Below are 25,759 nucleotides of genomic sequence, written 5' to 3'. Positions count from 1 at the left end.
GGAATGGAGAAGGGAGACTGAGCCAGGCATATTTAAATTCCTGGGCAGTGATGGCTGATGCAGATTGGGACTGGTAAGGCAGAAAAAGCAGGGAGACCTGCAGTAGGCACAATTTTTGCTCCCATCCTCATCCCTGTTGACTTCTACAAGGAGGCCATGGAGAGGGAGGAGGAGGAAGTGCCACGCCATGGACTGGCTGTATATGGGGCAGCTCAGTTGGAAAGCTCACCCCAAGTTGATTACAGAAACTAAAGAAACTAAAACTAGTTTCTTATAAGAATATAAAAGATCCACTGTCACAATCTCTTCAGAAATGCCAATTCTGTCCCTTTGCCCTTTTCTACCCACCTTCTCCTTTTGCTCTCCTATCTATGATTGCTCTCATTAGTTTCCTTCGACCCACACCTGTGCTAAGGAGGACGTGAGGCCAGCAGCAGAAATGCTGTTTCTCAGCAGATTTCATCACGACGAAAAGCAAAACCCTGCAGTGCCAGCCATGACCTAGCCCCCTTTGGTTTCTTCATCTTCAGTGGAGGAAAGCAGGCCAATTTCTTCCATGAGCTTAATAACCTGAAGAAGGGCTCCCTTGGTTGGCAACTTGCTGATTAGCATAATGGAAACTCCAGAGCTGCCAAGAGCATCAATACTCATGCTTAAAAGCACAGCCGCCAAAGAAAAATAACCAGTCTCACAGGCACATGGGTGGTTTTATCTGCGTCCCGTTTTCAGGGTCAATGAGCTAATTCATTTGCAATTCCTCTCCTGCTGCGTCCTCCAGGTAAGCCACTCAGTATCGCAGGGTTTCTAACTTTTATTGCAGGGTTGAGAAATCTGTGGTCCTCCAAATGTTCATAGGACTACAACTCCCATGACCACTGGCCATGCTGAATGGGGATGATGGGAGTTGTAGTCCACCAATATCTGGCGGGCCAAAGGTTAGCCATTCCTGCTTGTTTGTTTACATCTGGTCTAGATTCACATTCACTGGAATCATATACATTCTGAGACCAGACATGTACCATCGACAAAATTATACAACCATTGCCAACTGACGATATAGAGTCTGGTCTCATCTACATATAGATGGAGCCTCACTCAAATTGCAACAAAACACGCAGAGTGAGCAGACTGAATTGCAACTTCCTTTTAAAATGTTTAATAGCACTTTTGCCTTTCACAGCAAAAGCAATTAAAACACAGACACATTAAAAAAACTGAACGTCATGCTTTACCACCACAGCCACCCAACCCTTTGGTCAGTTTCAAAACCAAGGCAGTTGCATAACCAGTGTGTGTGACCCTGGGGGTCTGTGCCCCTCTTTTACACCCACAAATGTACCACCATTACATCACAGCCTTGTTTAAAGGCAAAACAAGATGCAACCTCTATGGCACACCTTTTCTACTTTGTACAGGAAAGAGATGGAGGGACACAAAACTCTGGAGGTTGCAGCTTCTTCTTCAACATGTGCTGCACAGTTAACAAACTACTTTCTCAAACATCTTTAGGCGCAGTAACTTCTGGGCACGTGTCTGCGTATTTCAAACACAAGGCAAGATGCAGTCCTGATAAAAAACCAACTTTACGCAGTTTGGATTTGATATCCCGCTTTATCACTACCCGAAGGAGTCTCAAAGCGGCTAACATTCTCCTTTCCCTTCCTCCCCCACAACAAACACTCTGTGAGGTGAGTGGGGCTGAGAGACTTCAAAGAAGTGTGACTGGCCCAAGGTCACCCAGCAGCTGCATGTGGAGGAGCGGAGACGCGAACCCTGTTCCCCAGATAACGAGACTACCGCTCTTAACCACTACACCACACTGGCTCTCCTCTGCACTTTGTCATGGCTCAGAAAATGCCAAGCCATTTGGTGGCAGATCACACCCTTTGTGTACCAAAGGTCTCAGGTTTAAGCTCTGTTATCTTCTAGCTGCAAAAAGGTCTGTGCAGCAAATGATAGGAAAGATTTCTGCAAGCAAGCTGCCACTCCGCATGGGAAAATTAGACTAGATGCATTGCCGCCTGCCTGGGTGTGGCCCACAGCCAATGTCCAGTCAGGCAGCAAGGTACTGCCCCTCCAGTGGAGCCTCTGATTGGCCCATTTAATGTTGACTTTCTGGCATATTTCTGCTCCCCAAATGGCTGGCAAACATGTAGGCTTCTGCTGGTGGGGACGGTGGAGAGGGCCAAGGTCAGCAACACCTAAGAAGGGTGAGCAGCCATTCTGGGATAAAAACAGCTTCCTATGATTTTTATTCCCTACATAAAAAGCAATAAAACCCAAGAGGCATTCATAACTGTGCTTTACTTGCTGCACTGTGATCTGTTTGTTTTTGACCTTCAGAGAAATAAGAGTATTCCTGCTTTAAATCTTCCACCCCTTAGGCCTCTTTATGTACAATTGCAGACGAAGAAGAAACTCCATTGGGTGCTCCTTGCATTTTACAGGCTCTGTATCATGCACTGATGTATTTGTGAATGCTCAGGAGTGGGCAGGGTGTATGACAAAACATATTCTGTGAAGGAGGAAGGGGGGGGGAGCTTAATTTCCAAGCAATTTCTGCAGAAATTCTAGCTCAATTGGGCTAAACAATTCTGAATCAGTCTTTTGCCAAGTGAACAGCAGGGAAACCTCATTATGTGTAACCAACGCTCACATGGAGACACATGGCAAATTATGCTGCATCACTCGAGGTTTCAAGGCGAAAACAAGTATAGATACGTCAAGAGGAAACGCCAAGTCCATTTACAGCTTGCCAGCGTTTTAAGCTATTAAAAATTATAAAACATGCACACTTGACCTATCTGAAAACATGTCTTTCTTTCCAATGCTCCCTTAGGCACAAACCACACTTGGGTAGATGCAAGGCATTTGACTTTATAATGAACTGTAATTCAAGCTAATGGATGCACCGGATGAAGGCAATTCAGCCCTAGAAAGAGGGCTCCGCAATTGCCTATTGTGACACAGAACATTTGTACGCACCTTAAACACCCATGAATCATAATTAAATTAGGGCAGCCAAGTTGGTTTCTCCTCCCTACATTTATAAGGTAGCCAGAGCAGATTAATCCCAAGGTTCTTGCATATATTGCTACATAGTCCTGAGTGTTAGTCAGGTTTCACCTTCCCATTTAAGTTGATAAGGACATGCCAACAACAGACAGAAACAGTGAAGGTGTTGGTGTTCTTTATGCTCTGATCCTCCTTTCCAAAGTGCCTCTGGAGTAATGAACAAAAGCAGTTTGTTACTGTCCTGAAGCCTAATGAATCTGAGACCCAAGATGACACAAAACAGATGGGGCAAGCACACCTCTGCATAATGTTGTTGATGATAGTCTATTCACAGATAATCACTTTGCCAGAGACTTGTGACCACACCTCTTGGGATGGCTATCAAGCTCCACATTTTGCAAGTATCCTCTGTACCAGCTAGCGGATGTCTAGGACATGCGTTTTGGGTTACTGACGTGTTATTTAAAGCAGCCCATATGCATACCAGTCAATTTATGATCTAGCATCAGGAAACAATAAATTAACTGGTATATTTTGCCCAGGATCTAAAGAGCAATGGGCTTTTACTGCCATATAGGACTGACCTTTTTCTTTGAGCAGCTGACTTCCATGTCATAAACTGTACTCAAAACTCCTCCGTTTCGAAGGGGTTTGTCATGTAGCATAAATAAGGCAGAAAAACAAGCCTGAACCCTGCTGGGCTCATAGAATGAAACTCTTGGTTTTGGAGATCCTATCAAATCTACAGTATAGCTCAATCTATAAAATGCAATGTGCATTTATACCCATGTACACAACAGTACTAGCGCGGTGTAGTAGCTAAGAGTGCCAGACTAGGGGCAGGAAGAAGATCAAGGTTCAAATTCCACTTAGCCATGAGGCTCACTAGGTGACCCTGGACCAGCCACTCACTCTCAGCCTACTCCACAAGGTAGTTGCTAGCCTAAAATTGGTGAAGGACAATTGGCGATTATACTGCCTTTACCTCCTTAAAGGAAAGGTAGGATACAAATGGAGTAAAGAAACAAGCAGGCCTTATCCATCACCTAAAGCACTTCGCAATCCTTCCTCGGCTATTGTAAACTTTTCCTTTGAAACTAGGGCTGGGCGATATCTGGTTTTCAACATCGTGATATATCAGCAGCTAAATACAGCGATATGCTGCTATATCACAACTTCTGACTCTGGAATGTATATTGGCTGCTGCTTCTCCCCCCCCCCCCCCTTAGGTGAGGAAGAAGCAGTCAAGCTGCATCACCCAACCCTACAAAGCCCTAATACACATAAGCTGGAGGGGCATGGGGCTTCCTCAAAGGTGCAGGCAGGCATCTACAGGCAATTTGAGCTTATACAATTTATAGCCAGCTAAAATGGCCTGAAACCGGTATCGCGATCGGAACGTCATACTGGTTTCAGATAATTTATCAATATATCGCCCAGCTCTATTTAGCGCAGCATTTTGTTCCGCCTGCATAACTACAAACAAAAAGCAGCATAAGTGGGCTTTTCCTCTTGGCCTGGGGGGTCAGCCTTGCTCCTGTTGATCCTCCCTCCCTCGTCCTTTCCTACACTCCTCCAAAGTGATTTAAATTCACACTCCTGCGGAGTTACAACCAGGTCAGCAGCAAATAGAAAAACCGTATGTGCTCTGGCTACTGCAGATTTTGCAGAAGGTTAATAAAAATTACAAGAGAGTCCTGCAAACTGGGTCACTGTGTTCGCTGAACGCTCTTGCTAGGCTGCCCTGGGAAGAGCTATTAAGCTTTCGTTCACATGAAGGCTTTTATAATTAATTAAAAGCTAACGTGTTTTCAACTAACCCATGCTAATGAGCTTTCTTCGAGATGTTCAAACAGAAGCCAGCATTCCAGGTGAGCCAATCTGGGGCACGTCCTCAAAGGCATTAACAAGCATGGAGCTTGCTGTTCGCTAGGCCAAGTGTTCGCAGTTTACAGCTTTCCTTTGCTTGTGGCAAAGGCAGCATCAGCATTGATATGGCTACAGTAACTGCAGAACATTTTCAGATCTGCTGACTGCAAAACGCCAAAGCAGGAGACTTGGGGCTAAATTGGGCACGTGCAATTTTGCCTACAAAGAGATTCTGGTACCATCTATCACACAATGATCTAAGGACCTCACTGCCCTGGCTACATTGACCATATTTCATGTAGACATCAATTTTGCCTGGATACCTATTTGGACATTTGGAGGGCTTATATGAACATATGCTTAACTTAAGATATACGGATGGTTATTGCATCCTTAACATGAGCTGGTGGCAGTAACTTCTGATCTATCTAGGTATTTCTTGCGGAGCTTGTAAAAAAAGAAAAGATAGCCAGGATCTGTTGGAAAGGATCTAGATATCTATGGGAAAATTCAGAACCAAGCTTAGGTTTAGCAAAATTACCCTAGCTGCAAATGAGCACAGGTGTTGCAAGGGTTGCAGAGGACCTAAACTGATATTGTATATTACCAGACCCTCAAAGCGTCCTTCTTTTCCAGGGACGTCCCTGATTTAGAGAAGCCATCCCGGTTTCTGATTTGATATTGGAATGTCCCATTTTTCCTTATAATGTCCCCATTTTCATTGGAGAAACATTGGAGGGTATGGAGTCATCCAACCCCCGAGCCATCTGAAGGCAATCCTCTATAGGGAAGTTTTGTTTTTTTTAAAAAAAAAGTTTGATGCTTTAATATATGTTGGAAGCTGCCGAGAGTGGCTGGGGCAACCCAGAAAGATGTGTGGGGTATCCAATCCTCTGCCAATTAAGTTTGTTCCATTATGAGGGTGGGGAGGTGTGGCGGAGAGAGATGAAAATGAGAAACCATCTGCAAAAGCACCCCAAGAACACCCAGGGACTGAGGAATTATGAAGGATGTTTTAGTAGGCCCAGTTTTCTGCTGGTCAAAAAACAAACACATTCTAAGGTCTCTAGTGGACAAACAAAACCAGCAACGAAATTTAATGTTGAAATAAAGAGTGGAGGCAGCAGCCCTTGGAGCATTTCCATGTTATTGCTTTTGAAGCAAAACCCTTTCTAGTTATGTCAAGGGTGATATATTCTGGACCATTTTTCTTTACAGACACACACACACCCAAAGGGAGAAGGTGTGTGTTGAAACTGATTGAAATAACTCCAAAAAGCCTGAATGATGATTTCAGCCTACTCTAAAAAGAGGTTAATGAATCTCCTGGCCACAAAAGCTATTTGGGTGGTTAAAAGGGACATTTGTATAACAGAAAACAATCAGTTACCCAATGCATTTCGTGCAGTTCTGTATAACATTTCTGAATGCTTGAAGAGAATTTCATATCCTCTCCCCCGTCCTCTGAGACTGCTCACTTTATTCAAACATTTTACGAAGCATGACTTGCATACAGAGGGAAGAGATTAGCCCAGATATTCTGGGTGCAAACATCAAATATTCTGTCTGAACTCTTATTATCAAGTAAGATACAAAACAAAACTCAACTAAGCAAGTGGCGGTGGGACATATCAGTGCCTACAATACCTGAGAAAGGCCTCAACAAAAGTATGTTCAGACTTCATTCAGAAACAGATTATACTTCAAACAACCCAAAGATCAACAGAGTGAAAATTCAGACGTTAAACTGTATACTTCTGTCAACATATGTGATATAATATACCAAATTAAAATCACTTTTGGATAACTTTAGGTCAGGAGTTAGGTAAATTGTGGACCTTCAGATGTTGGATTCCCATGAGCCCCAGCCAGCTTAGCTAATGGTGAGGGATGATGGGAGTTGTCGGCCAACAACATTTGGAGGAGCACAGCTTTCCCACTCCCACTTTAGCTCTTCTCCATCACCAGACATAGGATGGTTCATAAAACTTAGGAGTCAGCAGGACTTCAGCCCAAGAAGTCCTGGAGGACAGAACAATGGCTCTTGCTATATAATATACGTTTTCATTTGACCCATCGCTTGCTGCTTATTACCCAGTGTAGTTGCCTGAGTTAAGACACCAACTTAGTGAAAAGCAAGTGCAAACTTATCTCTAATTTGGTTGTCCTTCATAGCCTCTCCCCCATTAATATGATCGGCTCCATCCTCTGCCTGAGGAGCCAAGCCTGTGTTGCTGAGCTGGAGCATCATCATTAGGGCTGCTCTGCCAATATTCAGGGAGTACAATTATATAGGACAAGAGTTTTGGAAGGGCACAGAGGGAGAACCCAATGGGCCACATCCTAAGACATCAAAGCGCCACGGCTGCCTCAGTGCTCGTGCAATGCTGAGACAGCAAAACACTTCTATTCAGAGGTCAGGAGAACTTTTAGGACTCTGAACCATTCTTTCCCAATTCCCAAGGACAGAAGGTCACTTGGGCTACCATGACTTGCCCACATTTGTGCCATGCAATGTTAAGTTAACTCAATACCGTACAATCAAGCTGTACATTATTTGGTATAGAAGAATGAAAGCATAAAATTTCAGTAATAATTACCCACACTTGTTCTGCAGCGGTTTCATTTTCCCTCCTCAAATGTTGTATATGCTGCCTGATTTATCCTTGCCTTTAGCCAATGTGAGCCTATTTGCTTTTCACGGTCATGGTTTTTATAGCTTTAATTAGAACTCTTACCTCAGTCAATTATAACTGCCTGTCTTCCTAATCCAACAACTGAGTATTACCTTTGCTTGCTTTTGATATTTATTAATTGATGCGCTTCTCTGCTTAGCTCTAAGGCTCATATAAATCCTTCCAGCCTTTCCCAAGTTTCATTCAAATGCAGATATATATATTTTTTGCCTATTTTCTTACCCAGTGTATTTATGCTGTTCTGAAAGATTTGTTATTTTATTTTTTCCTGAACGGCAATAATGAATCCCTCAGCAATTTGATTCTTCTCTTTGTGCACGCTCACTAAATCATGCAACATTCTTGATGGCAAAGATAACATTCAAGGGAGCCCTGAGACAGACAGATGGGCTTTCAGGATTTATGAAACAAAATCAAGTTTCTCTAGAGGAAGTTCCCTCATAAAACAAACATGTTCACATTCAAGGTTTCCTAAGTACAGCATCGATCTTTTCATATCAAAGCCAGCTTGAATCTTAAGCTATTTCTAAAGCCTGTATTTTTAGAACTTACCCTCCATCACTGACTAAAACATTTGTCAACATGTGTAGCAGCTTATTTTACATCAGCAAGCGCTGAGAATCGACACACACTGCCTTCAAATTCCTATTGTCTCTTTGAAGCTAGTGCTTCAAATCCACTGTATGCACAGTTCTCCACATATCAAAGGGCCCTAGAAGATTCTAGTTAGATCTTATGCTTTTATCATCAAAAACTGCAAAATGTAAAAGCTGCTGATCACAATAAGGTTTTATCTATCAGGGTCAGGGAGTAGTAGTGCAATGCCCTGGGAATGAATTGGCAATGCTATTACTTTCTCCAGCCCAGTAACATATAGTCATCCTTCCTGTGTGACATTTTCAGATCTACTGTATTTTTCGCTCCATAGAGCGCACCGGACCATAGGGCGCACCTAGTTTTTATGGGGGGAGATAAAGAAAGAAAAAAATATCCCCCCCCCCAGCCCCAAAGAGCTTCCCCCAACCCCAGCCCCCAGAACAGGCAGCTATCCGCAAGCCTTCCGAGCGCAGCGGGAACTTCCGCCGGGCTCCGAAGGCTTGCGGATAGCTGCCTGAAGCCTGGAGAGCGAGAGGGGTCGGTGCGCACCGACCCCTCTCGCTCTCCAGGCTTCAGCGAAAGCCTGCATCCGCTCCATAGGACAGACACACATTTCCCCTTCATTTTTGGAGGGGGGAAAAGTGCGTCCTATAGAGCAAAAAATACGGTAAGTGTGGCTTACAGTACCATTCCCACCAGTGAGGCTTGCTTGTCACCTTGCAAGCAGAGAGACGAAGGAGGCAGAGAAACTGCTTTAGCCATGATTTGCAAACCTGCTCCAAACTATGGGTTAACATTCTGGTTTTCAGCCCATCCCTGACTATGGTTTAGGAATTCAAAATATTGCATAAAAAAACCTATTGTTAAGTAATGCATCTATATAGGTCCTAGACAGTCTTGGACAAATAGTCCCTTCTTACACTAACAAAGATATTTGTTATGAGGGTAAAAAGTCCTCATTAGATTCTTGGAGAAGGGTGAGATACAAAAGTGGTAAATAATTGAGTTTGACATAGGATGCAGACTTTAGAATTTCTTCGGTAGCAACACTGTTTTTCTTGATGCTGCTTCAGGGGAGAAAAGAAATCTCTTAATTTATAAAGAAAAATACACTCTGGCAGATGACACGCTTACCACTTTCAAACTGTGAGTCTTGGTGTAGCTCTTTGCAGAACTGGATGCCAGAGGTTAAACAGTCAAAACAACATGGCCTGATTTGTCATGCTGCTGGACAGCCACATAGCTAAATGAGTATGACAAACTTAACTTGCAATCAGAAAACCAGAAAGTTAATCAGGATTTTCAAGTTTTTCAATGTGCTTAATTTGACAGTAATATTTAGATGTTTGTGGGACAGTTCAGGATTTTGAAATCAGCCCATTATACCATGAATTTCTGCTCCGGACACACCCAAGTCTAAAAGAGAGAGACTATTGGAGGGAAAGAGAACTGTTTAGTGCCGAGTCAAATTTTTGTTCAATTTTGTGCAATTTCCATATCAAATGCTGCCCTTTTGATAAGGCAGGACTGAAAATATTATCTGCCAAAAAGAAGCAAAAAAACAGGAACACCTTACGTTCACCCGATGCCAAAAGTGGTTCCAGTAGTTTTGGCTGAGCCATAGCATGTGATTGTGCAAAGTTAACATAAATGTATTCCACCCTGTGGAATACCCTCCCATCAGATGTCAAGGAAATAATCAACTATCTGACTTTTAGAAGACATCTGAAGATAGCACTGTTTCGGGAAGTTTTTAATGTTTGATGTTTTGTTGCATCATCATTATTATTATTATTATTATTATTATTATTATTATTATTATTATTTTGGGAGCCACCCAGAGTGGCTGGGGAAACCCAACCAGATGGGCAGGGTATAAATAAATTATTATTATTATTATTATTATTATTATTATTAGAAAGTTACAGCTGATCTTTTTTCAAAAGACCTGAGGTAAATATAGCTTTGTCCTCCTCTTTTTCAACCATGGTAATTGACTCCAGGGTGGGGAACAAAATGAAGAATTCTTACCAGAAGAGATAATTTTCAGTTTCCCAAGAAAAAAATTAATTAGCAAGAAGCTCCTTCAAGGTCACTGATTAGTATGTGAAACGCATTACTGACAAGGGTTTTGCCCATCAATCTCTCCATATCGCCAGCATTCCTTGATTTCCCCCCGAAGCTTCAATCCAAACCTTACATTTTCCTCTCTAAAAGAACTGTGAGAACATGAGTTATGACTAGAATTGCATTAATGTTTTCCAGCAGACTTGTTAAATTGTCCTGTCAGCTCTTGATGGGTCATGACTATAATTCTATGTTCACTAGAGCTAAAGACAAAAGAGATCTCACTATGCGCTGCCTGTATCCTGCAATTGTGGCAAAAATATTCCTCCACAGGGTGCCGCCAGCCTCCCCCCAAGAAGAAAAGCATCAATCAATGCCAATTATGAGAAGGGCTTCTCAAAAGAGCTAAGCACAACAAGATAGATGGCAACAATAACTGGTCTCCACTGAGCGCTGCATTTATGAACAGAGACAACAGTGAGCTACATTCTAGAATACATTTGTGCACACCGTGTGCAGTCGTGGACTTGGAAGAACCCTAATTTCAGTTATTCTGCCCCCCCCCCCCAATTCTGGTCAAGAGGACAGAAACAGCAGGAATGTGACATTGAACCCAGGGGGCTTCTCCTCGTGTCTTGGAGTATAATGGCTGCACAGAGCCCAAAGAGCTCTGTAACTGACTGAACACTTAATTAGATATTGTGCTTCTGAATGCAGTCGTCTTCCCAAGAGTCAAAGCTTTGCAGTGCTTTGGCCAGCTGGTTCTCATCACATATTTCTCTTCCTCAGACTTTGCTTACTGTCGGGTCAAATGACCGCTGGAGACTATTGCAGGGTCTGCTGGAAACTGATGGACCTTCAAGGCTTCTCCTGACATATCCATGCAGATCAACAATCCCAAAAAGAACAGAGACATCTCCATTTAAAGGTCCTGGAGCTGGACTAGCAAAGACTAAGAACAGAGACTTTTGAGAGCTATTGCTAGTTCTGGATTAGGTGGGTCTAGTCCAGGGATGGGGAACAGCCACTACAATCCTATCCCCTCTGCCCAGAGGCCATGATGGCTGGGGGTGATGGGGGTTGGAGTACCACAACACCCAGAGGGCTGCAGGTCCCACACCTCCACCCTAACCTGATTCAATACAATGCACTTTCATATAATTTGCCAGGGACAAAAATACAGCAGCAGTGAACATTATGATTTCCAGGTTCCCCTTCCCTTGCTGAGTTCATTCCTAATAGCCCTTCCTTGAAATAGCAGCCTTCTGAGTTGGAACTATTTTTCAACTTCCACATAGGAGGTTGCACTTTAGCACAACGGAATCAAATCTCAGTGGGTCTTGGGTGCAATGACTCAATGCAGCATCATTAAAAACGCAAAGCATAATGCCGACACAGAATGGGAAGCTGGCTGGATACCTGCTTTCCTCAGACTTGTGCACTGTAGCATTTGTTTTCAAAACACAGAGACAGGAAATAGGGCAGAGTCACAATTTCCCATCACATCCACGTTGGTTCATCATGCAATTTTTTTGGGGGGGGGGGATTGCTTACTAACAATGCTCATATTACAATTCTAACCCACAAAACATTTTTTTAAAGGGCTAAATCAAGCTAGAGGAGTAGGTCCCAGCAACCAACACTTGTTTTTTTTTATTTCTTTATTTATTTTATTTTTTTATTTCTGAGGATCGTTTATCCAGCTTGTTGGGTGTTCTCTCAAATAAAGTGGCATGCTTTTGGGGTGGATACCTTAATGTAAAAAAAAGAGAAATAGATTGCAAGACATAATTATTTTTTTAAAATGTGCATATATTTTACATAAAAATGGGTTGCATTTAAGATGGGCCTCCCCAAAGAATGTCATAGCAAAAAAAAAAAAAAAAGGAGCTGCAGCCAAGCTTTAGCATCTGAATTTTGCTGGGAAGCTCAGCACCTGAGTTTCATTCTGGACAGCTGCTTCCATATAAACCCCATGCTGCTTCTTAAACAAAAAACAAAAACAGGGAAAATCTGTTCTGTATGGGTAGTTGGAGGGGAGGAAAAAAAAAGCATATATGTTGGCAGCCTTCCCCCTTTATACAAGCCTGTACTTTTGCTGAAAGGAGGTGGGTGGTAGAATTTAACGAGCCGTTTGGTGGTTCTGCAATAGGAAAGAATCTCTCAAAATAATTTAGGTATGTTTCACCCTTCAACATGTGACCCTTCTATTCAGAACTGTAGGTCTTGGAAGAAAAGGTGGTTTCATAGATTTAGTACTGTACTTGCCAAACCCAATGGATTGCCAAAAGTATTTTGATGGATAAAGTTTTCTGAATGGTTGCCATTCCGCTGATAGAAATTATACCTTGAAGGTTTAAAAAACTAGACTCACACATCATCCCATTCCTACAGTCTTCCCCCATACATGGTGGGGGTAAATGTCAGCTATGGTTCAAGGACGGAAATGGGGAGCAGGCAATAGCACTTTATACTACTCCCTTCCCACCCACGCATTTTGATTTATAACATTTGTAAATCTTTACAAACGGAGTATGCTACCTTGGGGGCTGGATGGAAGAATGATTTATATGGCACACATAGATTGTGTTTAATGATCAAATAAAAGGTACTGTTTCAATAATCAGAAAATCTATTTCTAATTGAGCACATTACTGGGAGGCGGAATATTAGCTTCTTTTGTTATTTAGGTATTTGTGCGAGAAACAGCAAGCATAGCCTTTCCTTAATTTAATGGAACTACTGACTTGTTTGGGAGATCCCATTTACAACCTTAGGTAAATGTACCATGTCATCAAACTGAGAAGATCTTGTCTGTATAATGATATTATTAATCACCATCAGAGGTTAACTGTCCCGAATCCTGAATATCAAACATTAATATTGCCTTTGCAAAATTGCACCCAAATCCAACTTCCTTCTTCACAAGCTTCAGTTTTTCTCTGTTACGCCCACATCCACTGACAATATGGAACACTCACACAGAATTGGGACAGTGTAAAATATTGATGTTTACATCAGCATGAAGTATGCAAATACTGTTTTTTTTATATTATTTATATCCACCCCATTTCTAGTTCTCTCTCTCTCACCATCTGAAAATCTTGTAGCAACTTTTGGAAAGTTTAGGACAATCCTCTGCAGCATAATTTAGCGCAGAGAACAAAATTGTGCAGTGAAATTTAAGTTGATCTGCTGCAAATGAAATCACTTATTCATGAACTCCGTTGCAGACATTGTCTGTATTTGCTATGCTAATATGTTCTGGATGGGAAATCGGGACGCTCTACGTTTTGTAACCAGTGCTGCAACAAAAATGGCACCTCCTCTGCAAATGGGAATCCAGCAAATCCAAGTGATGACCACACAGAGCACTGGGAGAGAAGCATGTGAGCACGGGACTCCCCAAGTCATAACATGCTCATAACCTCCAGGTATAGGGTGGTACATAAATTCAATAAATAAATAAATAATAAAATAACCATATTGTTTCCCGGTCGTCCGGAGATGCCGAGGGTCAAGTTGGAGCCAAGCTAGTCACAAATATTTAAGAGGTTACAAATTACAGTGAGTGTCAAGATACTTTGTCAAAACATCCTTAACTTGGACTGCAATATAACAAACTGTGCAAACATGCAGCTCACTACACAATTCATGTGGTACAGACCTTCCTAGAATGTACCACTTTAGACTGCAGTGGCTGTCTCCAACGTCCTCTGTCTATGAACAGAGAGAGGGGAGTTTCAATTAATGCTGCACAACAGAGGAATCCAATACAGTTGCATCTTGGATCTCGAACGACTTGCAAGACAAACATTTTGGGTCCCGAATGCTGCAAACCCAGAAGTGATAGTTCTGGTTTGTGAACGTTCTTTGGAACCCGAACGTTTGTTGTGACTTCCGGAGCTTCCAATTGGCTGCAGGAGCTTCATGCAGCCAATCAGAAGCCGCACCTTGGTTTCTGAACTGTTTTGGAAATCGAATGGACTTCCGGAACGGATTCCGTTTGACTTTCAAGGTACCACTATTCAGCAGTTGTGCTAGCTGAATCTCATTGTGCAACACACGCTTGCACAACATCCTGATGGTACAAAACATTATGTCAGCAGAATAAGTAACTTTAATGCTACATTGGATGCAACCCAATTCGGGAAAACCTTTTTAAAAATCAGCATTTTGTATTGGTACAATAAAATACCTTGAATTCTAAAAGAAGAGCTCATTTTTCACCCCAATCCATCTTTGAATGTTACCCTGCCTAAAAGAGAGCTCCTGACATGTACAAACTAGCACGGCAACAAGATGGTTTGCATATAAACTCTTTCCCTGATGTGCTGTTTTCTTGCAAGCAAGGAACATCAGCGCTATGTCACCTCCAGTTGGCAGAGCTAGTAGATCAGACTAGGTGGCCTGCAAGGGCTAATGTTCCGCCAGCCCTTGAAAAAAATATGTATCTAATAATGATTTCATGAGTTTTCAATACACTAAATATGCCAAATATTGTAATTTAAGGAAGGTGTGGTGATGTGAACATGCATACCTGGCCTCCCTCTTTAAGAAAATACAACATCAGGGGCATAAAATATTCCATACCTTTATCAAGAGATGCTCCAGCCATGTGATAAAAGCTTAAAGCTGTATCCACATCATTTATGTTTTTCAGGAAAGTGAAGAAGCTCTCGACCTCCTCAAACGTCAGGCCCTGCAATGGGAATGAATTTGCTTTCAGTCTAGGACTTGAACAAAGAGAAAAAGGATAGTGAAAATGCAAGGTGTTTTAATTATCACCATATCCCCCCTTTTTGGGGGGCCCAGGGGGCTGTGAGAACTTTGAGAAAACATGGAGGCTCAGTGCAATGCATACTTACTTGTAAATCAGTCCTACTTCCTTTAATGGCTTGTACCTTAAAAATTGCAGCCTTACATATATGTGGAATGATGATTCCTGTGGAAAGCTTCATCACAACCGGCACAAAACAATCATGCTAAATGCCATGTTTAGGCTCCCCCAAAACCTTGCCTGCTCCAAAGGAGGAAAAAATAAGGCATTCTCTAGCAGCACAAAATGAAAACAACTTTGATTACTTTTGCTTCTCTTAAGATGAAGTGTTGCTGTAACCTTCCTCATGTGGAAAGCAAGGCTTCGCTGACAGAGGTGCGTAGGCTTATAGCTCCACAAGAACTCAATGGGATACTTCTATTGCCCTTTTGACAAAGTGTGGCCTCAATTGCACAGGCTCCCTCTGCGAGGGCAGTGAAGAGGATGGTTTTCTCTTAGCATTTGATGGCGGGGAAGACTAGATGGGTCCTTCCAGCTCCACGATTCTAGCAGGCGTAACTGAATTAGAGGGAATAAATGGCTTGGATGACAGGAGGCGCTACCATAAAAATAAATCTAGTGAGCTGTGAAAGGGAGAGGATGAACTTCCAACATTTCTCCCCAAATGTTCTCACTGCCACTTTCTCCCGCAGGTAACACAAAATTCAGTCACATCAATTGGCTGGAATATATGAGGTGAGATGGATGAGTGGTTTTGGCAGCGTTTCCCAGGACCCAGGAGATCAACAGAAGGGAGTGCTGGCCAATCTTTGCTGCTTTAAACTGTAACACTGGGTCTTGAATCAAGTTTAGAAAGGCAGCTTTTTTCTTCTCCCCTTCAAACATACTCAGATACAGAGCAAGAACAGGATGCTACAGGGCAAGTTTAGGGAATCAGTGAGGAGAGAAAAGGCTTTTGCCAGGAACTTTACCCCTGGCCTGCATGCCTGATACCAAAACGTGAAGCCTGAAAAGCAGCATAATGCTGCTAAGGGATCATAAATAGAACTCGGCCAACTGATGAACTTGTCTGAAATGCTATTTAACTGAATAGAATGCCAATGAGAATTGTAAAAGACACCACAGGTTTAAATGTGTTTTCCTAGTAAAACCTTTTTACTGTAAGGTATCATGCACCTTCTACTTTTGAACTCTTCAGTGTCGATTTTAGCAGTGTCAATTGCTTCGCCCATTTATGACATTTAAGTTTTGTTTTTACTTCGTTGTAAAGAGCTTTGATAGGGGTGAGAAATAATATCGTAATTTCCTAGATGTGCGCCTCAGAAACACAAGCAATAAATGCTTTTTTCAAGCTGGTCCCACCGCTACTATATTACTTCAGAAGAGTGAATTTGATGGTCTAAAGCAGCAAACACAAAAAACATAATTAAGATACAAACTGGTAGGAGGAGGAAAGGCTTCCAACCCCAACTGGCCTAAGGAGAACTAAATAAAAAACAGACGCTTAATAGTAAAGGTGGCTTTCTCAACAGGACTTCCCATGGGAACCAAAATCTGCTCAGGAGGTTTCCCCAACCATTTCAAGCAATTTTGAAGGTTGGGGGTGGCAGGGGAAAGGAGAAGAGTGGAGGAATTATGGTGCATGAGGGGAGCTACAACATGGGATACAACTAGTATCAGGAATTTATGTTTGCCACCAACTGTCTAGTTCTGTCCATGGGTAGCTTTCAGGACTGAAACAACACAGCCCCAGCCAATGGAGTGTATTCTGCCTGTACCTTTTAGTACCTCAACAACACAGTGGAGAAATCTTCTTGCACAAAATAATTAAAAAGCCACAATTCCCAATCATCTGATGGATGTACCGGCTTCCATGGTGGTAAACAAACTCTCCAATTCATGGCACCAATGTGCCATGGCTGCCATTTTATGCTGCTGACATGTCACTGTGCAATTGCTCTTGTGAGATAAAAGAAAGGTAAAGCAGTCTTTCTTTATTGACATTTTTTTTTTCTTAAATGAAGGAGCTGAACCAAAGATGACTTATCCTGGCTACAAACAAGCATTTTGTACACACGGACATCCAAGGCAGGCAGATAACAAAAGTAATTTTTGCAAGGGCAACCAAATCCAGACAATGAGCTGGAAAGACAAGAACTGAATGTGAGCAAGCACTATCTGTGATGGATGGCAGCTCTAATTTAATTAGTTACTGCATAACTCTGCAAAAAAGCTGTCAAAAGTTTGCTGTGTGATGGTAAACACAACTGGCTACACTTGCAACTCCTATATCCGCTCTAAAGTCCTTCCTAAAGAACAATTTGCTCCAGGGGTTAATAATAAAGTGGCCTTCCAGGGTACAGCCTTGAGCATTTAATATCTGTTCTTCAGTCTCAGATGCTATGCAATTTATAAAGAGCTTTCTTGTTAAAACAGCACATTTTGATCACTGCACACCAATGCTTGGGGACAACGAAGAGGTTGCGGTGGACCTGCGCATTAAGATCAATTGTGCTAAATGCATGGATAGCGTGGCCATCTCTCTGATGCCAAGTGAAAAAAAAAGTTTTTTCTTCTTAAAGTCATGTTGCTTTTCTTTCTCCTTTAATGAGAAAAGGGACTTGACCACTTACCGGAGGTCATACACTTCCTTCCCCAGCCCCACACCTTCACGTGTCAATTCCACCTATTCCTCACATCCACAATTTAGTGTTACCGTACTTTTCCTTCTATAAGACGCCCCCTATTTTGGGGGGCTCAAACTTAAGCAAATGGGAGAGGGCTGCCCAGAGTTGTTGAGCTTTTTTTTTGGGGGGGGGGGAATTGACCAATTTTTTGTGGGGGGGGGGGAATGCCGAACCAACTATCACTCACCCAACTTGCAAATGCTAACAATCGCAAGCAATGCAAACCAAAATACCAAAGCAGCAGCCAATCCAAACCAGCCCTTGCCGCATCCGCTAATAGACCACCCATTTCACAAAGCAGCAGCCAATACATAGCAGCCCTTGCAGCAGACACCATTCACCCACCCAGTTGCTAGATCCTGCTCGTGGATGCAACCAATCGCCCGTCCCCCCTCTGCACTACCCATGTATAAGATGACCCCCCCCTTTTAACTTTATTTTGGAGTAAAAAACCCTCGTCTAATTCACGGAAAAGTACGGTATATCAACATTAATCAAACATACCTTGAAACCCAGGGACACGGAAAGCAAGCCATGGTTAACATCAGTCAGATGTTAATACCTAACCATCATAAAGAGGTAGAGGAAATGTAGATACAAGAAGGGAGAAGTCCTCTTAGCTAGGGTTGGAAAACCTGTGGTCCTCCAAATATTGTCCCTGGCTATTGATCATGCCAGCTGGGGCTCTTGGGCATCCTTACTCTTAATGGCCAAACTAGCATCATGACTGCAATGGTCCTGCAGGCACTAACATAGTCACATATGTTACAAAAATTTCCCATAAGAAAGAAGCAGGAAAAAAACTAAAAAACTGGAAGAAAGTGAGAAACGTATTTCCAACTTTGCAAACTAGGCACGCAATTGCCCCAATGACTGAAGAATTATTTAGGGAGAAGAGGAGTTATATACAAAGAGAGGAGAGCATTTCCTGACACAAAGCAAGCAAAGGAAAAGACACGTTAAGTGACTTTAAGGCTCTGGCTAATCCAGAGAGGGAAACATTAATAGCAGGGATGACTTCCAGGTATTAGCTGATAATGAATGAAATGACACATGCCTTCATTGTTAAAAGCAGATGGGACCTCTTGACAGTCCTGAAAAAAACATGCAATAGTTGCTCAAAAGGACACAGTCCTTCCTACAAACTATTAATGAACCACTGTTCCAGACAAGTGCCCGGAATTGGAGTATTACTGGAGCAATATTTTATTGACGCTATAAAGCTAAATGGACCTTCTGAAAAACTGAAGTCATCACTGACACTGAGACTCTACCAAACAGTCAGGATGGTTAGCCCCAGTTTAGAGAGGCACATTTTGTCTTGGAGGCTCCCTTGCAAAAACCATTCAGGCTTAGAGATGCCGGGAAGAAGATATTTCAGGCATCATTAGCCTCCACTAGTTTTACAGGATGATCCCCAGGCGACTTTGCTAGTATCTGACTCAGTTTAGTAAAATGCAGCTTGCACTGGCAGAATCTTTTAGGCAATGGAGTCATAGCCCAAGTTATTTTAACGAGGCCGCAATAAAAGCCTGTTTTGCAAAAGGCTTTGGCATGCTTGCTTATGTCATGTTTTCCCACAAACAACTTTGATATGAAACTCTGTATGTTATGATTAGAAGATGTAGGTTAATCTACAGGGGAGTGCATTAATGTGCAGAGTAGGTGTGCCTTTGTGTGCAGTTAGCTAACACATGTCCTGCTGAACAGCCAGGGGTTTCCAATCTGTGATACAGAGGCCCCACATTGCAGGAGGAAGAGACTTTGCAATGCTAGAAAAGCTTCCCTGAAAAGTCTTGCCTAACATTGCAGGAGGAGGAGACTTGGGTATATTCTGAGTGATCTCAGTGGATGATAATAAGACTCAATACAGTGGACACTCGGGTTGCGAACGTGATCTGTGCAGGAGGCACATTCGCAACCCGCAGCGTTCGCAACCCACAGCAGTGCATCTGCGCATGCGTGGGTCGCAATTCGGCGCTTTTGAACATGCACAAAGCACGATTTAGCACTTCTGCGCATGTGCGAGCGACGAAACCCGGAAGTAACCCTTTCCGGTACTTCCGGGTTCAGCACGGTGCGCAACCCGAAAACACACAACCTGAAGCGTCTGTAACCCAAGGTATGACTATATAAACTTGAGCTGGTATCTTAGACCTAGACTATACCCCGATTCCTTTGCAGCATGCAAAAATTCATTGGAATAAACTCTGGGTATCCTCAGCAGACATGCTGATGTAGAAAGGATAGCCTGGAGCAAAGAAGTTTGAAAACCTTTGTCTTGGACTAAATCTCAACCTTCTGTTTCTCTCTCATAGGCTGCTTTTTTTTTGCTTTTTTTTCTGGGAGTGAGGCCCACTGAAAACAGGGTGACTTACTCTTGAATGAACGGGAAAAGATTTGCTCTGTTAACAAATTAAGTATTTATGTGAATGACTTCACCGATTCAGCTGCTTTCGAGCTTCTCTCCCTAATCTCTTTGGCTTGAAACCTACACCAAGTTTCTCGCTCCCTGCTGTGGTTATTATCTTCATCTTGTCTCCAGCAACTGCTCAGACTTTCCACTAAAGAAATTCCCCTTATTGACCATTAGTTTGTCACTTTCAGTACTGCACACTCTCCGTCTTCCCCTCACACCAACTCTACCTTTTGCTCCTTCTATGACCTGCAGTCTATCATTGCAATGGCTTTCTTTGAAACACTGTTCCTTTTTTAATGGCCATTTTCAATTATGTCTTCTCAACTCCGATTTGTTTGTCCCACAGTCCCATTCAACTGTTTGCTCCATAATCTCCAGCCCCAGCTTCCCTCTGAACTCACTATCTCTGTTCACACTCTTGAGTTGCTGAGCCCCTTCGGAGGAAGTAAACATATCAGTCAAATTTCATTCCATTTAAAAAGTCCATTATCTCTTCTCCTCTGGCCAAGCACCATCACTATACCTCCTCCTAGGCCAACCCATTCATTCCAATAATCCTCAGAGCCTTTTCTCTACCTTTTATACCCTACCAAAGCCTATTCCTTCCTCTCCCCCATCCTTGGACCAAGATCTCATCACTCCTCCAATTCAAAAAAATGAAAGCTCTCCATATTTCTCTTGCCTCTGCCACAATTTTTTGAGGTGCCTTAGGATAAACCTACTATTGCCAGGCCTCAAACCTGACCCCTTGAATCTTCAACATGGGAATAATTTTGACTTGGTTTGAAGGCACACTAAGTCAAACCATGGTCATGTTGTTGTCATGCCAGGCTTAACTACCCTAGGGCTTGGACTCAGGATTGTCAGTCGTCCAAATCCAGTCTCATGGTTCAGCTCTCTCCAGACTACTCATGAGATGTAAATAAGGTTTGTTCTTCGTTTATGGGTTGCGGTTTGTTTGGGAGAAGCTAAGCTAGGTTCAGACGAGGTGACCTCAGTGTGGCACAGCAGAAAAACCACTGGGGAGCAGTGCAGCAGCTACAATCTGCTCCCTCAGGGGGGATAGTTGCACTGGCCAGCTCTGGACCTCACCATCTTGATATATTCTCTACTTGGAATTGGATTACAGCAATGGAAAAATAAGAAATGGCTTTTCAATGCAGAAACAGAGGTTCTTAATCAGTTCTCATTTTGGTTTAATTGTTACGTGCAGATAATAGTTAATCAGAAAAGGAGCGCTACAGGTCTCCTAAGGAACTGTCAAGCCATTCTTGTGCTGCCATAACTGAGTACTTTCATTAGCAGATTAAAATATGTCCTTTCACTTTTAAGTGTTTTTATTCAAGGTCTCTCAGCGTGCATTTAACTTCCGCAACAGCTCCAACCTCGTTCCCCCCTCAAAATTATGAGCCTACTTTCCATAATTTATTTTCCCCACATAAGTTCATAATATATAAATGACAAATTACCCAGTCAAAATGGATAATTAATTCAAGGTCACGCCAGTGGTTATGCATCTTTCCCCAGTTAACTCGGGCAAAAAAAGAACACAGGGGCATAGCGCTATGCAGAAGTGTGAGCTTTGAAAGCCAACATGTTTGTAACTCCTCCGTATATTCCCCCCCCCCAACTGTATGGCCACATTTTCTTCTTGCCACGTACGACCAAACGGTGGTGATCCATACGATTATCCCTGTCAGACATGCCAGCCCACAATCCAGCCAAACATTATTTGCGCTCACAATAAGTCGCAGCCTATCTCCGTTCCACTGCCCAAAGGCTACTCACTTCTCCATCCTGGAAATGCTTCTTGAGTTGTTTCAGCATGAGAGTAAGCTTTTTCGATTGCACTCCACTATAAGCCAGAAGCATGCTGCCAAACTGGCGCTCCGTGATCCGGCCATTTACTGGATCGTGCCTTTCAAACTGGAACAGAAAAGGAATAACATCGATTTGTCAGTTTCATGCATCAATAAACCACAACTTTTTGTGTCCTTTCATGATTAAAAAAAATATTAATTTTTGCTGCAGCAGTAGCAAAGATAAGTCGACCTTTCACAATAGCACTCTACATTTCTCAATTATCCCTGGAAGGAATAATTCCCTTCACAATTCCCAGCAGCCATATTAAAATGCTGATTTCCATTTTATAGCCAGGTTTTCTAATGGAGGGGGGGTCTCCATTAGGTCTTGATTAGCCTGGCATATACATGTAATTGTTTTCTTCTAGCTTCTTGTATTTTTCAGGACGTAAGGCATTATCTTATTAGATACCACCACAATGGTCTACAAAGACGGTTTGCTTGGCTTCTAATGGGTGTACATGGTTTTATAATCGGTTTTGGTTTCTAAATGAATCCAATATTTTCATTCATGCTAAACATGTGAAGAGTATTTTTCCTTCGCCATTAAATACATTATGCATAATAAGCCTGAAAAACATGGCATTCTACACATTGATGTGTACGGGGTAGTCAGACTGCTTTGAACTAGAAGTGCTAGGATAAAGAGATGGCAGTTCCTTCAAGGCATCTTTCTTCAGAAGGAATAAGTCAGAATTTCTGACGAAGACTTGGTCACATTTTTCAGATGTCACAGCCAAACATGCTGTGAGCTCCTCGGTATTCCATTCTGAGTACTCAACCAGCACACTAATTTCCTTTTTGACTTCCTGGCCCATGGCAAGCATAGTTTGCTGTGAGATCTGAAGCAGGTAAACAATGGGTGTTATTAACCACAATTTCTTTCCAAACCGGAATTTTGGGTGTGTGTTCTTTTTTGTATATTCTGTTGTTGTAAATCACCTTGCGTATAGTAATATAGAAAGGCGGTATACATAGTAAAAGTGAAATGAAATAAAATGAAATGAAGACTCTAAAACCTATTTAAAACTGGCTTCCCAAGTATTGTTAATATAGTATAATATGGTATAGTTTGCCTGATCTGGATTTCCTGTTTGCTGCAGCTCAGGAAGTGGAGAAGGGAACGTGCACATGTTCAATGCTTCCAATATTCAAATATTTTGGCTATGACACCTGAACTTGAACCTCAGGATAAATGGAGGCATTTACTTCTAAACACTCTATTGTAGGGACCAAGTGTTTCACATTGATCCAAATAAGTGCAATGATAGGTGCATATATTTGTGGGAATGCTGGAGGAAGAATGCAAGGAATTTATAGAGGACAAAGCTCCCATCTGTTTAAGCTGTTTTCTACCACATGCATCAGGTGAATGAGCCCCAAGTTCACATGTATTCTCAATCCCAGACTAATAAATTCGTATTTACTTGGACAGCTCACTGAACACACATACTTCGACTGAAAGTAGAACACAGAAAGCAGACCTTGGGAAATCCCGAGTACAGATGAACTGGGCACGGTGTGATTTCCAGTCGTATGGAGAAAGACAGGTAAGAATTCCTATTAGGCCAAGACTTGTTTCCCTCCAAGGCTGGGTCAGGGCTAGCACAAGTGCAAGACATTTTGCTGCCTGAGGCAGAACAGCAAATCCCCAGGTCAGGGTGCACAGTACAGTACTAATGGCTGCCCCGATTATTTCTGCACTTGAGACAGAAAAGTCCTCAGGTGCCCCTCCATGGGAGCTAAAATAGAACTATCATAAATTAAGTAACTTGTTAAGAAATAATTTTCATGACATCCTAAATCAACTGCCTCACTCTGTTAAATGGTAGGGAGGCAGAAACACGAGTGGGTACAGTCTCCTTGTACTGTAATGTCTAGAGTTACCCTAGATATTTTTCTAATCCATTGTCATTATGGAACAAATATATACAATGAGTGGCTGTGTGGTATGTTAGGGTTGCCATATTTCAAAACGTGAAAAACTGGACACAAAAGTTGTTAAGCTTCCTTTTTTTGCAAAGTTGTTGTTGTTGTTAACAAAAAAGAAGAAGTTTTTGAGCTTTTTTGAAAAGGAAAATTACCAAAATCTACATTTCTGACATTGGTTGCCATATATCCGAATTTTCCAAGACTTTTCAGCAATTTCTGCCCCGACACTGTTTCTGACGACCAAATCAGGGCTATGTCTAGGAAATTCCGGATGTATGGCAACCCTATTGTATGCTGACATTTCCACACAAATTATGAAATAACCTGTTACTATCCAGCACCTTTCCCCAATAACAAGAGCACCTTGCTCAGAGGTTACCTGTTTCCATGTACTTGACACAGAAACTCATTCTGCCTTAGTTTCCAGTGCCACTCATTTTAAAGTGCTATACAGTGCTCTTGAATGCTATACAAATGAAAGATTAAGAGATACTAGAGGACTGCTTCCTCCCATGCTGTCCTGCCCGCTCTCTAAGATTAGGAGAAGAAGCCCTTCTCTGTAACCCACCTAGAGTGAAAAGGATGCTTGACAATGGTAACAAGAGATAGGGTCTTCTCAGTGGTTGTGCATCAATACTAGGAAATATCTTGCCTCTCAAAGTACACATGGCACTCTCTCTGGCTGCCCCCCCCCCGGCTGGCTGGTAAAGAGACTTTTATTCCAGAAGGCTTTTGCATGCTAAGGTTTATCTGTGAAGATTATTACTATCTGTAGTCTCTGCCACTGTTGCTCTGAAATGCATTTTTAATGTGCATTTTCTGTACCCTTGTTCACATACTTTTTTGTTTTCTTAAATCATATTTGTTGTATGCTACCCTGAGTGCATGCATGGGCTCTAGAAGAGTGGAATAGAAATTTTTGCATAAATATTTTCAAAGCAATCTATTGGGGCCACTCACCCTCCCAATTTACAATATGAACAGACCTAGTGCATATCCACTTATTCCCCTTAACACTGAGGCAGCAATAAACATCTATTAGAACTCATAAATTTACACAAAGTAACACAGCCTTTTAAATCATTTTCATAGGTGTATTTAAACACAAACACCAAGCGTTGGTTTATTACGTTTAAATCACACAGCCACATGGGAGCAATTAAACAAAAACTGCTCCCAGAGTTGTTGTTTTTTAAAAAATAACTTTTTAAAAAAGAGAGAAGGACATCCATCACAACCATCTGCAGTCACAATAAGCTGCAAGATAATGTGACCATTAGTGCCTGAAGAGCAATAACTGTGTCCTAGACTAGCCTATAAAAGAAGTCACAATAACTCTAAGTAAGTCTTAAAGTAAACTATAAAACGAAATAATATAATCCAAAGCATAAAGTTTTCGCCATTGGTATTCACGCAGTCCCTTCAGAAAACTCGCCAATGGAGACACAAGCCATCAAAATATAACAAGCCCAGTGCTAACCTGACAAACTGCTCTTCAAAAAGATCCCTGCCTTCATGCTGTTAGAACCTCTCTGGAATACTGCCGTATCATTTAGACAGAACTGCGTAATAACCCAAACTCGCTCAAGCAGATGCCATTTGTCACTCGATCTGACAGCGTTTAAGGTTTTCCCAATTTCACAGAGGTTCACCAGAAACTCGAGAGCAAGTGCCCACTATGCTCATCAAAACAGAAGAAAGCTGCAGTAAGCATGCTACATTTATGGCTTACGTAACCGGCAACCCCAATGCACTCTGTTTTGGCATAAAAATACATCAACTGTTCTCTATACTTGACAGGAGAAAGCCAGAAAATCCCTTGGCGGTCGCCATGG

General features: G+C 42.2%; 1 protein-coding gene across 1 annotated transcript in view; it reads right to left on the bottom strand.

Annotated features, from left to right (window-relative positions):
* Window positions 1-25,759, bottom strand: part of MICU1 (mitochondrial calcium uptake 1) — a 129,325-nt gene that overhangs the window by 9,297 nt on the left and 94,269 nt on the right. The window contains exons 9-10 of the mRNA XM_081004734.1: window positions 21,919-22,056; window positions 14,838-14,946 (exon numbers count right to left, since the gene is read on the bottom strand). Coding sequence (XP_080860860.1) covers window positions 14,838-14,946; window positions 21,919-22,056 — 247 coding nt within the window. The remainder of the gene's footprint in view (window positions 1-14,837; window positions 14,947-21,918; window positions 22,057-25,759) is intronic.

Source organism: Podarcis pityusensis (genome assembly GCF_964106645.2).
Source record: "Podarcis pityusensis genome assembly, chromosome: 5".
In the NCBI taxonomy this organism is placed as follows: domain Eukaryota; kingdom Metazoa; phylum Chordata; class Lepidosauria; order Squamata; family Lacertidae; genus Podarcis; species Podarcis pityusensis.
This window is presented reverse-complemented; position numbering and strand designations above follow the sequence as displayed.